The sequence below is a fragment of the Besnoitia besnoiti genome, chromosome IV (assembly GCF_002563875.1).
Source record: "Besnoitia besnoiti strain Bb-Ger1 chromosome IV, whole genome shotgun sequence".
Lineage (NCBI taxonomy): Eukaryota > Apicomplexa > Conoidasida > Eucoccidiorida > Sarcocystidae > Besnoitia > Besnoitia besnoiti.
The window spans coordinates 1,936,281-1,951,145 of NC_042359.1; the positions used below are offsets into that span (position 1 = coordinate 1,936,281).

At 54.0% G+C, this 14,865-nt stretch overlaps 2 protein-coding genes across 2 annotated transcripts; one reads left to right on the top strand and one right to left on the bottom strand.

Moving 5' to 3' along the window:
* Positions 1 to 2,621: 2,621 nt before the first annotated feature.
* Positions 2,622 to 7,165, bottom strand: BESB_054090 (myosin A; the record flags this gene model as incomplete). Its single annotated transcript, XM_029363844.1, has 7 exons — positions 2,622 to 2,673; positions 2,890 to 3,077; positions 3,418 to 3,550; positions 3,986 to 4,131; positions 4,442 to 5,841; positions 6,087 to 6,561; positions 7,067 to 7,165. The coding sequence occupies 7 exons, from the start codon at positions 7,163 to 7,165 to the stop codon at positions 2,622 to 2,624; spliced, it is 2,493 nt and encodes an 830-aa protein (XP_029219767.1).
* A 3,476-nt stretch (positions 7,166 to 10,641) lies between these two features.
* Positions 10,642 to 13,260, top strand: BESB_054100 (ubiquitin-conjugating enzyme subfamily protein; the record flags this gene model as incomplete). Its single annotated transcript, XM_029363845.1, has 6 exons — positions 10,642 to 10,963; positions 11,404 to 11,507; positions 11,844 to 11,911; positions 12,209 to 12,260; positions 12,595 to 12,639; positions 13,198 to 13,260. 6 exons carry the CDS (start codon positions 10,642 to 10,644, stop codon positions 13,258 to 13,260), a joined length of 654 nt encoding a protein of 217 aa, XP_029219768.1.
* Between the last annotated feature and the right edge of the window lie 1,605 nt (positions 13,261 to 14,865).

The window sequence follows — 14,865 nt, forward strand, 5'->3', positions numbered from 1 at the left end:
CGACGCTCTCTGCCTCTCGTCTGAGTGTGCGTCGTGGGGAGAGCGAGGCACGGGAATGGCGGCAAGATGTCTGCAGTGAAGCGGATAACTTGCCCTGCGCGGGGCGGTGTCGCCTCAGAGGCAGAGCAAGCAAAGAGACATTTCCCTCTGCAGGCAGGGGGCTGCGGGCAATACGGAGGAAAGAAGAAGGCAGAGAAGAGAGAGTCGGGGCGAGATGCAAGGTAAAGGGCGCCCGTTTTCCAGTCCCGTGTGTTGTCCGGCGCGGCGTTTCCTCTACACGGAGACGCGCGCATGCAGCTGTTTCGATATTGTTTTTACTCGAATTTAATTTCTGTTTGTGGGCCGGACGATGACGGCGAGTCAGTTCAGAGCGCCATCGCGAGGTACTGCGCGGCCTCTGCGACCGCAGCGGCGCAGAGTGCCTCAGCGTCTCAGCTGCCTTCCGCACTCACACTTTCACTCTACAGGGCAGTTTCACGAAATGCAGGAGAATCGAGGCAGAAAGAGAGTGCGAGTGTGAATGGAGCCAGGGAGACAAAACGGGGGACAAATGGGTGGGCAGAGGTACACAGCAGGCAGAGGGAGACCAGAATCCGCCGACTCGCTCTGCATATATATATATATAGTTAGATATTTATATATATATATATATATATATATTCCTTTAGTTCTTAGGTGCAGCAATACTTTGCCGAAAGTGGAAGAAACCCGCAGAGCAAAAAATAATATATTCAACAGATTCTGAAATTTACTATCAAATCACGGCTTCAATTACAACGCAAATATTGATATATATATATATATATATATATATATATATATTGGTCTAGGATTTCACTTGGAAGTTCGGTATTCTGGTGAGGAGTTGGCCGTCCGGTCTGATTGAAATGCAGGCAAGCTTCTCGCTCACAAATGTACACGGGCCCAACGAGGCTGCTCACAGTCGTGGCTCGCTTCAGCCTCGCGTGGAGCCTGCGGTTTGGGGCGCACAAGGCTTGTGAAAGCCGCTTCAGATTCCACCCTCGCTCAACAGACCTGCTCTCGCATAATATATAGAGGAGAGTGATAGACATGTGGTAGATGTAGATGGAGTCAACGCCTGAGGCGCAGGGCCACGTGAAGGCCACCTGCGGATTGCTCTTGCAGACGCTGCGGAGGGGAGAGACACCCTCACCCGGAAGTGGGCTCGCTTCCAAGGAACGAAGATCTAGAGACCGATCCACATAGACGGCTAAAGCGTTCCTGCGATCCTTGGACGTCTACTGTCGTCGTCCTGCGCAAGGCTGTTGTTTTTTTCCGCTAAGCTGCCTCACACGCCCCCGCGTTCGAAGCCTCGGTGCATTATACGGTGACTCGAAGTTGCGACGCACATGCTTTGGAAGAGTCCTCACCCGTTTAGATGTAAAATTATAGTCCTTCTCCTAATTGGTTTCCTCTACGCCATTTTCGAATTGTAGAATACTTTTATTTAGCCGTCGTTTCGGAAAATAATTCAACTACAATATGTAATTGAGCATCTCCTGTCTCTCCTGCAATTTTTCCCACTTAGCATCTTTCGCCTCTCTCCGCGTGGCCTGTCAGGTCTTTGCTTCGCGACAGTAAGCGAACGCCAAAAGCTTTTCCTCACCCTCTAGTTGAGTGTGTCTCTACGCGGCCAAACGCTTCACGAGCGGAAAAGAAAAAGGGGAATGTGAGGCGGAGCGGCAAAACAGGAGAGAGAGAATGCCTCGCTCGCTAGTGGTATGCGGCCTCTTCCGGAGATGCGCGCGAAGCTGCCTTTGTTTTGTTATAACACATGTTGAGGGAGAGCGGATGAATCTTCTCCAAGTCTCCAGATCGGCAGATCACGAATGCCATGATGCACTCACTACACACAGCGACGACACACACGCGAGGCGTGTATGTTTGGTCTGGGAAAAAATCTCTACACATGGATTCCAGCGGCGTCCCTCTCCCTCGCTACATCTCTCGAAACGGCAACCAATTCGTGCATGTGTTTGAGGCATGAAAATGAGAAAAAACCCCGATCCGCGAGGCAGCAAAGCAACACTGTCCAAACGGCGAGACACATCGTTCTGCACCGAGAATCATCATCAACGACACTTCTTCATCCGTGCGCGCGTTACCACGCACTTTTCTTCGAAAGGCAACCGCCAGGAAGTCAGCGAGAGACAGCCAAGACCCTCTTTTGCACACAACAACTTTTCTTGTTCCTCTCTTCCCTCACTTCTCGTCTCTCGGACGAGGCGCCCTCCCCACCGGCGGCCAACGCGGAACTAAATGGAGCCACCTCGACGCACGCGCCGCGAAGACGAACGCAAACAACCGAGTTGTCTCCTTCGCACGACGCAGAACGTCTCCAACGGCCTGTGCGTTTCGCAGGAATCTGTCCACAGTGCGCGGCTCACGCCTGTCGAGAGTTGTTCCGCGCCGGTTTCGCTCTCAAATTTCGAGCCTCCGTTCTCTGCCGCGGTGCAAGGCGCACAGTGACACAGGGCGCGACCGCATTCACGCCGACTCCCAAACAAACGGAAAAAAACAGGAAACGCGACGAAGCAGACAGGAGAGCGGACGCGACTGGCGTACCATGAAGCCGAGTCCGTGCCCCAGCAAAGAGACGCTTAAAACACCTTCTGAACGGTCGCAGGAGAGACGTTGCTGTCGACCAAGTGTCTGCGAACACACACGCGCACACGACAAACAAAATGGAGGCAACTCTCTTCTGCGTTTAAGTACCGCAATCGGCACACGCCTCACGGCTGAGAGAACGCGCCTTCACAAAACGCGTCGCGTTCTGTGAACCCTGAACGTCGCCGCTTTCGGCTTCCGCATTCGGCGCTGGAGCCCGCGAATCCGAGTCTGCGGCCAAGAGAGTTTTCCTCCGCCTACCTGCGGATGTGGGCCTGCGCACGCATGATGAATGGCGCACGCTTGGTGAGCATCTTCTTGTAGCGGCGCTTGACATACACGGCCTCGATGACGGAGATCAGAGGATCCCAGGCGCTCAGGCACTCGCGCTGAATCTGCGTGAGCTCCTTCGCGGCAATCTGCTTCAAGAAGACCATCGTCTTGCCGATCTAAATAAACAACAGAACGAACACCACACAATTCGAGAACACACCAAATTTCCATGAGTCTATTCCGGGCACACCTCGTATTTTATCGGTGTGCTCTCAATCTAAATTCATCTTATAACTTTGGTTTCTTAGTTGCAATTACCTTTGTACTTCAAATAATTACAGGTATCACTTTAGCGTAAGCTGCCTGAAACACCCCGCGCGTGCGACATAGAACTACACACCTGACCGAGCGCCGAGGCACATATTCATTTGCAGAGATCTATACCCCTATTTATGTACAAATACATATATAAATATATATGAATATATATGGATATATATGTTGGCGTATGCTCACCTGGTAGTCGTCCTTGGAGATCTTGGAGGAGTCGATCAGTTTCTGAGCAGCGTCCTTTGGGGAGAGGTTCGGGTTCTCAGAGGCGGACAGGTCAATGAACTTGAACTGATACAGGAACTCGCTGAACGGACGTCTGAGAGACACGCATCCACATTCCCACGCGAACATGGATCCCATGCCCTCTGTTTTTAGGCCTTGAAGTCGAAATACGCGCTCCAATCGCTCTCTAAAAACGCTCGGGCGCCATCTTTGTGTCATGCACACATCTACACGTGCCCCACGAACAGAGAATCATCAACGTCTGCCACGGCCGCGGGCTGGAATTCGGGCTCTGCCTCTCGCGAGCAGAAGACGAAGATATGAAATCTTCCCTCGCAAGAAACAAGCATACGCGCATACACAGTCAAATATCTTCGAATATAAAGATTTTATATATACGTGAGCGCATGTAGGCGCATATATACATATATATACACCGATATACCGTAACACATGTGTGAGTACACAGACGCATACATATCCATGCAAGAATAATAATGTACAGATACCTGCATGTAGAGATGATTACCTGTAAGAGTAACCGAGCTGACGCAGCTGGAGGGCTTCGAGGACGGAGAGCGCATGCAACTGAATAAGCATCTTGGAAGACACCCAGTCGAGCGGCTTCTTGGTGTCGTTCGGCTTGATGCAACGGATGAAGTGGGGTTCCGTTTTCTACACACACCACGCACACGCATGCAAAACGTATCTCATAGAGTATATATATAAACATATATGTATGAAAGTACATATATATATGTACTTTCATACATATATGTCTATATGCGCATACGAGTCCTGTCCCCAACAGAGAGGCGCGTACGATCCGTAGGGTCTTCTGGCTCGGCGCCGACCCCGCTAAATCTGAAGTTCACCCTCTCTCTCTCTGCCTGCTCCACCACGCCTCGCCCAGACGAAGCGCAATCCCATGTTTTCTGTCTTCCTCTCCCCCGCGTTTTCTAATTTGTCCTCTTTTTGGGCTTACGTTGATGAGCTCCATGAGGCTCTGGAGTTGCGCCAAGAACTGGGAGCCGATGAGTTGACCCTTCGCCATCTTTCCTTTCTCCATGACGATGCCCGCAAAAAGCTGGGCGACGACGGGGTTCGTGCTTTGCTGGACGATTTCCATGATTTCGGCGCGAAGCACATCCTTGTTTTTGAAGAGGAACCCCTCGGCGTTGTACTGGATGTCGCCGACGGTGTGGGCGATGAGGAAGTTGATGTTCGGCGACACCTTGGCAGGCTTGAACTTGGTGCTGCCTTTCAACATGTTTTTGCAGTTCGAGAGGAACTTCTCATCCGAGCCGCCAGGAGCCAGGCATTGATCCTCTAGCGCGGAGAGGACGGAGCTGTTCTTGGCCGTGAGCATGTTGATGACTTCCGCATTCGAGGTGAAGACAAGCTCTTTGGAGGAGACGCCCTCGTCGCGGTAGAGCTTGCTTTCGCGATCGAAGACGATGTCGACGAAGTTCTTCTGAAGCATTTCGTTCGTGATGTTGATGAAGAACTGCTCCAGCGAGTTGTTCTTGAAGACTTCGAAGCCAAAGATATCGAGCATTCCCAAGAAACTATGGAAGCCGCCGTCCGGCTTGATGTTGCGGTTCAGCGCGGCAATGATCCACATGAAGAGCTTGTCGTACATGGCCTTCGCCAACGAAGACTTGAGCATGTCACCGTCGGCCTGCTTCCAGCGACCTTCGATCCTGTTACCACCCGCGAAGGAGACCTTGATGGTGAGCTCCTGGCGCACACGCTCTGCGTCGAGGAAAAGCAGCTCGCACGCATCCTTGAACACGTCCAAGTTCTTGCCCTCGATGGCCGCGGCGTCGTCGATGCCGCCTGACTTGGTAGCGCTGACCTCGACGTTGCCCAGCAGCAGCACGCCGCTGACAATGCTCCAGATGCTGTCGATTTCGTCGTCCTTCAGGTTCATCGAACGGAACGACTCGCAGACTTCATGGAACTCGGCGATGTCGTCGATGCCGGGTGCGTCCAGGCACACCGGGTTGATGAATTTGTAGTCGGTGAGCGGCAGCAACTTGAAGCGCTGCTTCATCGCCGCATCCGAGCCCTTGCACATCTGGTAAAAGATGTGGTACGAACGCTCCTGCTCGTCCTGCGTCAACACACGCGACTTCTCGAGCAGAAACGCGACGACAGAGCCATGCTTGATACCTCCCTCCTTGCCGACGTCTAGCTGCATGAAGCGACCGAAACGCGACGAGTTGTTGTTGCGGATAGTCTTTGCATTTCCGAACGCCTCCAACACAGGGTTCGCCGCCATAATCGCGTTCTGAATGCGCAGATCCATCGCGCCCGACTTCGCCGCCGCGAAGTAACGCATAATCTGCTTCGTCGCCTCAGTCTTGCCCGCACCGGATTCACCTACACACAGCCCACACAACCACATACACGTCCACGCGTCCATACATACATAAGTACATACATATATATACTGATATGTATGTATATATGCATATTTAGGGTTAGATATGGCTATCTATATCAGTGCATACATATATATAGACATATGGATACGGGTGTACATCTAATACACTAATCTGTATCAGTAAACATGCATACGCATTGCTGTATACAGATGCAAATACGTGAACGTCTGATTGCCTTACCGGACACGATGATGCTCTGGGACTTCCTGACGGCGTGGAGGTTGTCGAGGGCGCGCCTGGCGGTGTAGAAGACGTGGGGGGCGAGCTTGGTGACGTCGGCGGCGTCTCTGTACTGAGTGATCCACTCGAGGGTGGTGTTGCCGAGGTCGCGGAAGGGGTTGATGGCGACGACGAGCGGGTCAGCGGTCGTGTAGATCTGATTCTTCATGAAGCGAACCTTGAGAAAATCCAAAACGCAGGGGATGTTGGTGTGCGGCAGCATGCCAATGTCTCCGTAGGTCATGGGGTCGATCTGGCTGTTCACGTTCCACGCGTTCCCCTGCGGCACGTCGAAGACCTCGTCATGCCCGGGGGGATCAATTTGGACGCACTTAAGCGCCTCCTTCGTGGAGCCTGCCTGGACGACGCACTTAGCGAACATGATGTCTGGCTGCTCCTTCACCGAAGGCGCCAAATCCGTCCAAATTTGGAATCCCTGCGAAACACACATGCAACGCACGCCCCGGCAATGCAGACGTGCACATGAACACACGCACAAATATATACGTATACATATCGAAAGAGAGAGGGAGACACCGGCGGACGCGGCCACGGCGCGTCAAAGCGAACGCATGGGCACCAGTGCGCTCTGTGCGGAGCTCTCTCGCCTCAGGGACGGCTCTGCCAGATCTAGCCGTCAGCTCGTCGCGGGCGCAAGCTGGCGCGCTAGTCTCATGGGGACGGAGCTCAGCGTCAAGGCTGCAGAAACGTACTAGGCGCGTTTTTGTGAACAAACAGAAACCATACACTTGCCACAACACACTGGCCTCCTCGGAAAAACGAGACGGTGTCCGTAGGCGCGACTCGAGGGGAGACGAGGTGGTGACACCGCACACTGAGGGAGCAAGCGAAACTATCAGAGCTCACTGCGGCAAATACGCCTTCTCGAGGCCGAAACTACCGTGTGCTCGGCCAACGGAAAAAACTGGCGAGCGGCGCACCTTGAAAACATTTCCAGACTGGTCGACGGCGTGGACGTCGGAAGATTTCTTCTTCAGATTCAAGGCCGTTCTGACCTCTTCAGACTGCTTGCTCGCCATCTTGTCAAGTCTTTAGGATTCGGAACTAAGGGGGTAAACGACACTCGAGCCGGAAGTCGTAGCGCGGCTGAAAAACACTGAGCGACGGCAGGCCCAACTGACTGAGCAGCGGGAAGTGTTTGAGGGAGGCGCCGCGGCAAGAAGCGAATGTTCCGTGTGGGAAATGAGGGAAAAAGGCAGAGCTCCTTTCTGGAAACAGAGGAGACGAGCAAGACGAAAAAAAAGACGCAGTCCAGGCGAGCTGCGACAAAAAGTTGAGAAGGCGGAGAGACTAGCAAGTACGGGGGCGACGCGAGAAAATACAACACCAGCGGCCTTTGGAGTGTACATACACCCTTCGCCTAGTCCAGCGCTCGAAGCCGACTGTCGCTCTCGCGTTTTCGCTTTGCTGCGCGGCACAGCAATGGGATGCGTTTCGTGCGTCCTCTCCCGATTCACAAGCACGGGGTGAGTCTTTTTATTCTCACATTGAAAAGAACGCGGAGACGAAAACGGACGAAAACTTTGCGGTCCGTGTTTCTGGCTGATTCCCCGACGGAGTGGGAGCGGAGTGCGCAACGAACACAACTAACAGCGTTGCTCGCCAGCGCACGGAAAAATAAACCGACGCGCGCTGGCTGGCAAGGGCAAACCTGCGGGTTCGAGAGCGTGAACGTCCCGCGCGCTACACCCGCGTACACGCGCGCGCATCTCAGAGTTTGTGCTGAGCGCGCAAGCCCCCGAAACAGTGCCCTCTGCTGAACCTCGAGCGGCGGAACCGCACGGAAAAAGGGAATTCTGCGGATGGAAACCTCAAAGGGCGGAGGTCAGGTGGAAAGGGTAAAAACGGCCTACGTGCCTATTGTGACTCTTAGTGTGTTGTTCGTTTGCCTCGCTGTTGATTGCTGGCTGTGACACCGTTGCCGTGGCGAGCGGTGTGACGACAACATAAAAGGGCAAGTCTCCCATCACGCTGCAGCCGCCGGAGCGGAAACACGTTCAGTTTAACCTCGAATCTAGAAGCACAGGGACAGAATGGTGCGTGTGTGCAAACACTCGCAGGATAACCTTTTTTCCCGCTATTTTCCTGCGTGTACCTAGGGCATCGCCAGACGCTTCGGAAAGCCTTGTGGAAGAATGACCTTGTGGAGCTAGCGGCGCGCGTTCCAGAAAGTTCTTTCGTCATCACGCTGCCCATCTCGCACACTCTAATGAAGCGGAGAGAAACATTCAGAGGCGAATCTTGCTTCTTCAGTATCTTCTCTGGGCGTGTATAGTATCGGATCCATATCCCTTATAGAAAACCCCACCTTCCCTCCATACGCCCACAATAGGGTAAGATCAATTTCGAAGCTTTTCCTGCAGAGAGCGTGGTCCCTCGCATTCACGCGAAGCTTCTTCAGTCCGACACCCCAGCTGCGTAGTCACAAACGTGGATGCGTTCAGCGCTTCGTTGCGCTGCGTTTTGTCAAGTACTGCCTCGTTCGAGGGAGGTAGGGACTCACCTTGAGGTGGATTTCCCGCAGAGACTGCCGTGGCGGTCACACTGCAGCCCTAGGCAGAGGGTTCTCTCTGTGAGCATCCAGTCAGATGGAGTGTCAGCTCAACAGTCCACGATCGGGCTCTGCCGGCAGCACCTTATACTTGCTTTTCGAGGATAGAGAGCTTTTGGATTACAGCAAATGCCTACGCTGTGCATCGGCGAAGTCTAACTTGTGCACAAATTCGCTGCGGTGTGCTGGGTCGCTCTGTTTGAGGAAAGAACCTGGCAAGGGAAAAAAAGTCTGCTTAGCGGCCCATTGTGGCAACTGAGAAGAGCGGCGGTTCCTCCTTCGCGCGCTTTTCTCCCCTGTTTGCCCTGCCCCATCGTATGGACGACTAAATCTCAGTGGACTTGCGTCGTCTGCGCCAGCACTGCCAGGAGCACGGACAGCTGGCAAGTTTGTCTATCAAGGCTATGGAAGACTTCACGCGGAGGAAGCTGTTGATCTTGGTTTGTCGTGACCTGGTCTGTAGGCTGGTACGCATTATTCAATCTGCGGAATACCGCCCCTGACCTCGCCGTCCTTTTACGGAATCCCAAAGCGGCAACGTAACACCGCAAACCCTGAACGCATTGCTGCCTCAAAAAGTTGACTTCGCTCTCTCCGCTTAGCGGGGCTCGGGGTCTGTGTTAAAGGACCAGAAGTTCGCTGAAACGGGAACGCCCCACTCCTCGGATTCGTCCTGTGCGCTGCCCTCTGGCGTGGAAGGCAGCTCTGATCCCCTTGCGTTGGCGGCGTAGCTGTGCTAGGTCATTGCGCCTTCCCTCTCTCTCCCGTTGTGTCTCGTGTTCGACTGGCCTACATGTGTCAGCTGAAGACCGCGTTTTTTACCGTTTTTCGCGTCTGTTTCGGTTTCGCCTTCTTTGCCGGGCATCGAGGAGGCCGGATTTCCTTCACTGGTTCGCCCGATGCCGTCGTATTGCGTCGTTCGATGTGCCATGTATGGTCTTGTCTTTGCATGTGCTAGCATAGTAGCTGTTTTTCGGTGCGCAGTTGTCCCTTATTCTTGTTTCCTGGCATTTGTCAACCTTCACGCCGGTTTTCTGTGACCTTCTGCTTTTCTGCGGCCTCGAACTCCGAGCAGCGTCCCGGCTGCGCGGTGTGTATCGGCGCCTCTCTGCAGCGCGACTGACACTTTCGGCCGCGCCTGCATTTTACTTCGTGTCTGGCGGTTTGCATCGTGTGGTTCGGGCAGCTGAGGCGGCTCCTTTCGTCTTCTTCTCTTCCTATCGTTTGTGTGTTTTGCCTGCCGTCTCGAATCTTCGGTCGGCGCTCTCCTCGCTTCCTGTGCGCCTTCCGTCGTCTCCGCTTTCGCGTGCGTCTTTTCGCCCCCATATCGGTTTCTCGTGGGCCGTTTCACGAGGTTCCAGCTTTCGTCTGTCGCGTCGTTAGCCCCTTTTTTCGATCTCGACGCTCTCTCAGCGGTCGGCTGCTTATCTTCTGCAAGCTCCCTCGCTCCAGTCTGTCTCCGCTTCGCGTCGCCCGCGCCCGGGTCTACGCAGCTTGGCACTCGATCCCTTATCTCGTTCGCCAGCCGTTCCCTTTTCTTTGTTCTCTTTTGAAGCGAAACACCTGCTTCGTCTCCTCTGCTGTTCTCTATTTGGAGCCAGCCCCCGCTCGTGCGCCTTGTGGAAGACCTGTTTTGTTTGTCGCAGATTTCGCGTTCCTCGTCTGCATTGGTTCTCGTTGCAGTTCCCGTCGTCCGCGGCTTTGCTCTCTCTCTCCAGCGTGTCCTTCTCGGTTTCTTTGTTCAGTCTGCGTCTCCTCCGCCTTTCTGGATTCAGGCCGCGCCGTCTTGTGTCGCCGGTCTGCGCGTCGCCTGCGTCGTCGTTCCTCTCAGAGCTTCCCACAGCTCCTCGCGGGGCTCCTCGTCTCCCGCCACGCGTTTTCGCGTCTGCGCTCCCGTTTTCTGCCTCTCGCCGGCGTCTCCTCCCCCCCCATCGCGTCCCCACGATGGCCATGGCTCCTGCGCGGAGCGGCGCGCCTCGCGAGCATGCGCGGCTGCTGAAGGAACTGGCGGACATTCAGCAGTTGCATCAGCGCGGGCAGCAGCACGCACCCCCGGGCACAGCGAGCGCCCACGGCGGCGTGTCGGCGCAAGTCGTCGACGGCGACATCCACCGCTGGCGAGGCTTCATCGAGGGCCCCCTGGGCACGCCCTACGAGGGCGGGCACTTCACGCTGGACATCGTCATCCCTGCGGACTACCCCTATAACCCGCCGAAAATGAAGTTCGCCACCAAAATCTGGCACCCCAACATCTCCTCGCAAACCGGTGAGACCGCGATAACCGAGCTGCGCATTCCAGAAATGCAGCCTCGCAGCGCGTCTGGCAGTCAGCGCCCCGTGAGCGCGGTACCTGGGCCTTCGCGGATTTCCAGTCTTCAGCAGCCTTCAGGAGAGGAGGGTCTATGGCTGGCGGCGCGCTGTGGGCATCAGTCAACTCACTCGCGCCTTAGGCAGAGGAGTCCTGGGGTTCGCCGTTGGCGCGCAGCAGGCAGCAGCTGCACGTGCCATCCTGTCGTTCTTCGTGCGTGGATTCACCCACCGCGATGTCTCTAACTTGATGTTGAACCCTCACACGATGAAAAGCACAAGGTGCTTCAGTAGGATGTCGGGACGCTCTAAAGTGGTGCCTGCAGTTGTTTGGAGGACCAAGGCCGTCGCAACCAGGAAAGCAAAAGAAACCAAAATTGTGAAGATATGTTTTCGCAGGAGCGATCTGCCTGGATATCTTAAAGCACGAGTGGTCTCCCGCACTGACCATCCGCACGGCTCTCCTCTCCATCCAGGCGATGCTCGCCGATCCCGTTCCCACGGTGCGCCTTTCCCTCGCCGCCGGCATCGCTTCCTCTTCTACTGCACTCTCTTCGGGTCCTGCGGACGCCTGCCCCCCTCCTCCCCCGCTGCCTGAGTAGCTTCTTCTTCTTTGCGACAGTTTTTTGCGGGCAGTTGCTCTGCTTGTGGCGCCGACGAGGTTGTCTGTCGTCCGGTGCGACTCCCCGCGCATGCAAATGTGCGCAGCATACACAGATGCGTAGCTGTTACTAGAGTGCACATAACTGGTGTTTTCTTGCCGTTTTCTTTCTAGAGTTGTTCGCGCGCAGTCTCACTGGCTTCCTCCCGCTTGGGCTTCGTTTGTGGAATTTCGGCAGGACCCGCAGGACGCCGAAGTCGCAAAGATGATGATTGAGAATCATCCGCTTTTTGTCAAAACAGCCAAGTGAGGGACGGAATCAAGTTTGAAGGGCTTGCGAGCGCGAAGGGAGTCCCAGGGGGAGAGCAGCTCTCAGCGTCGCGATACTCTCCTCGATGTTTTCGTGTCGAAATGTCCAGTCCTAAACCGCTCACAAACAGTATGTGCATATCTATATATGTATATATGTATTTGAGTGTGTCGTGTGAAGGCGGAATGAAGCACAGTGGGTCTTGCCTTCCACGGCGTCACCGATACATGTATATATATGTATATGTATATTTGTGAATATAGTTTTTTCGCGTGGCTGTGCCTCGCCTGCAGGTTGTGGACGGAGACCTTCGCCAAGAGCGCACAGGATTCGCAGGAAGACAAAGTAAGAGCTCAGAGAGAGGAGGCAGGCGGAAACAAAAAACAAAGGAGGGAAGGAAGTGTCGGGGAAGCAGTCAAGAATCTCTGAGCAACATGAGTTCACGCGTAGATCCAACTCTTGTCGTATCGCGAGTCCTTCGTCTTCTTCACACACAAAGCGGGCGCATACATGTACCATCATACACCAATCTAGACATGTTTTATATTTGTGCATAAGGAAAGCTATAGATATATATATGTTGCGTGCATGGACGTGTGTATGGGTGGAACGCTGTGCCTTCCGCGAGGGCGGGAGATGCGGTTCTGACTGTCAGCTTTTTTTTTCTGTTTTTCTGCAGGTTAGAAAGCTGACGGAAATGGGTTTCCCAGAGGAACAGGCGCGGGTAGGCAACGTGGCGGCCCGAGCGCGTCGCTGCAGTGTCAAAGGTGCAGTGTTTTGTTTCTCAGATCCTAGCAGACCTCTCGATGGGGTGCCGAACGATGTGTGCTTAGTGTAACTCATTTCGTAGTGAAAGCGAATTTTGGAGCTCTGCGGGTGCGGCGAGCGGGGCCCCCGATAGTGAAGCATTATATCGATAAGTCTGGCAACCTTCTCGGCATTACGTTGTGAAGTTATATGAAGCGCACATTCGTCAGTATCGGCAACGGTAGATTCTGGTGAGGTGGTGGAACCAGGAGAGCGCGGCTGCGATGTGCGCGGGATACTCTGTCGCGCGTTGTTTGTTGAGAGAGAGAGTGAGCGGAGAACCTCGCAGCGTAACTTCGGCAGAACGCAGTCGGTCTCTATTTTCATCGCGGCAGGGAGACTCCTGCTCCGCCGTGCTGTAGGGTCCACGTGTCTTCGTGTATATCGTTGTCCACTCAACATTTTCTGCTAACTCGGATACGCGCCACACCGCTGCTCTCAGACGCGAGCGCGCCCCTGCGATGTTTTCGTTCAGGAGGCTCTCCGGAAGCACGACTGGGACGAGACGCTGGCGCTGAACTCCCTCGTGGAGGGCTGAAGCTTTTTTTCTCTCCTCCTGGAATGCCGTCTTCGGGCGCTTTCTGTCGGGTGTTTCGCGAGCTGCTTCGGTGCGGACGACTCCGTCAGGGGCGAGCACGAGGAAGCCGCAGAACTGTCTTTGTCTTGAAATTCTAACGATTTAGACTTGACTGCTGTATTTCCGTTGCTTTGTGTGTCGAGCTTCTCAGCGTAGTACCTTCCCTTTGGCTTGGTCTTTCCAGTTTTATCTTTGGTGCTCTACGTCCTGGGTCCTCGTTCGGACTGGGGGAGAGAGGCTTGGCCGTCTTTTATTTCGCTTTTTTTTCGAAAAACAATCGCGAAACGTACAGATTGGCAGTCAGCAGACGCACAGCACACAATGTTCATGGTTTCTTGGCGGTGCCTTGGCTGCCGCATGCACCCTCTCGATGAAACCAACAACAGAATGGGGCCGTAGACACAGAGAGGCGTAAATGCGCCTCTTTGTTGGTTGCCACTCCTCCTTCACATTTCGGCCCCAGCCGTCTGTACGCACATAGACGCAAACTTACACGTATATATATATATATATATATATATATATATATATATATATATATATATATATATATATATATTTATGAACAAACGCAGGGGGACACAAAACACGTCTTCTACCGTATTTCCAGTAGTGAGGCACGCGGGTGTGCATGTGGAGGTCGCTGGCTTGGCGTCTTTCGAGTCTGATGTGGTCTTGTCCGGTGGCCAGCGAAAGAAGATTTTGTTTGCTGTTAAGTCGCGTCAGACGAGATCTGCGTATTCTGAGGCCAGGTTTGCATGCTCCGCGCATACAGATATAAGGTCTCTTCTCACAAGAAAAGGGCGCGGATGCTCAGGTACTTCTTCTGCACCTAGACCAGACATGTAAGCTTCGCATATGCGTCTGAGAGCACAGCCATACAGTTAGCGAGTGTGGAGCATTCACCACGACAAAAAGATTCGGAGAGTAGTTATGTACAGGGGGCCGGCACACTCGAGACTACTGAGGACAGGTCTGGAAGCCTCAATAGCGTCCAGCCTGCGAGAAGGCACACAAGTCGGTCCGCTTTTTGTCAGGCTTGAACTCCTATTCTAGCACACAGTCTCGCGACCGGTGGCGAATCAGCGTGTCTGACATTCTAAACCCTAAACAGTGACGAGCATCACAATCATATATATATATGCACATACATGTATGTATGCATATACATACATGTGTGCGTATACGTGTGGAGTGGCATGAACCTGTGGCATGGCTCTGCTTGACTCGTGAAGGAGACCAGTTGCGCGTCTCGCCGCTGCTCGTTCCAGTCAGCGCAGGTCTCTCCGCCTGGCGAAATTGCTTTCCTCTCTCAGGCCGGCGTTTTCCTGTGCGGTTCGCTGCACTCAAACCTGTGCTCGGGGTTCAATGAAAAACACGAAACAATGTCCAGAGGATACTGCTGATTCCTCGCCAGTCCTCGGTTATGCAGGCCGTGAGGACAGTTATGTCCACAGTCACATGCAACCAGCCAGCTGTTTTCTTGCGAATATATATTTATCCGCGAGGGTGCCTGGCTTCGAAGGCACGGAACACAAAATCGTGACCGCGCGGGCGTGGTCGGGT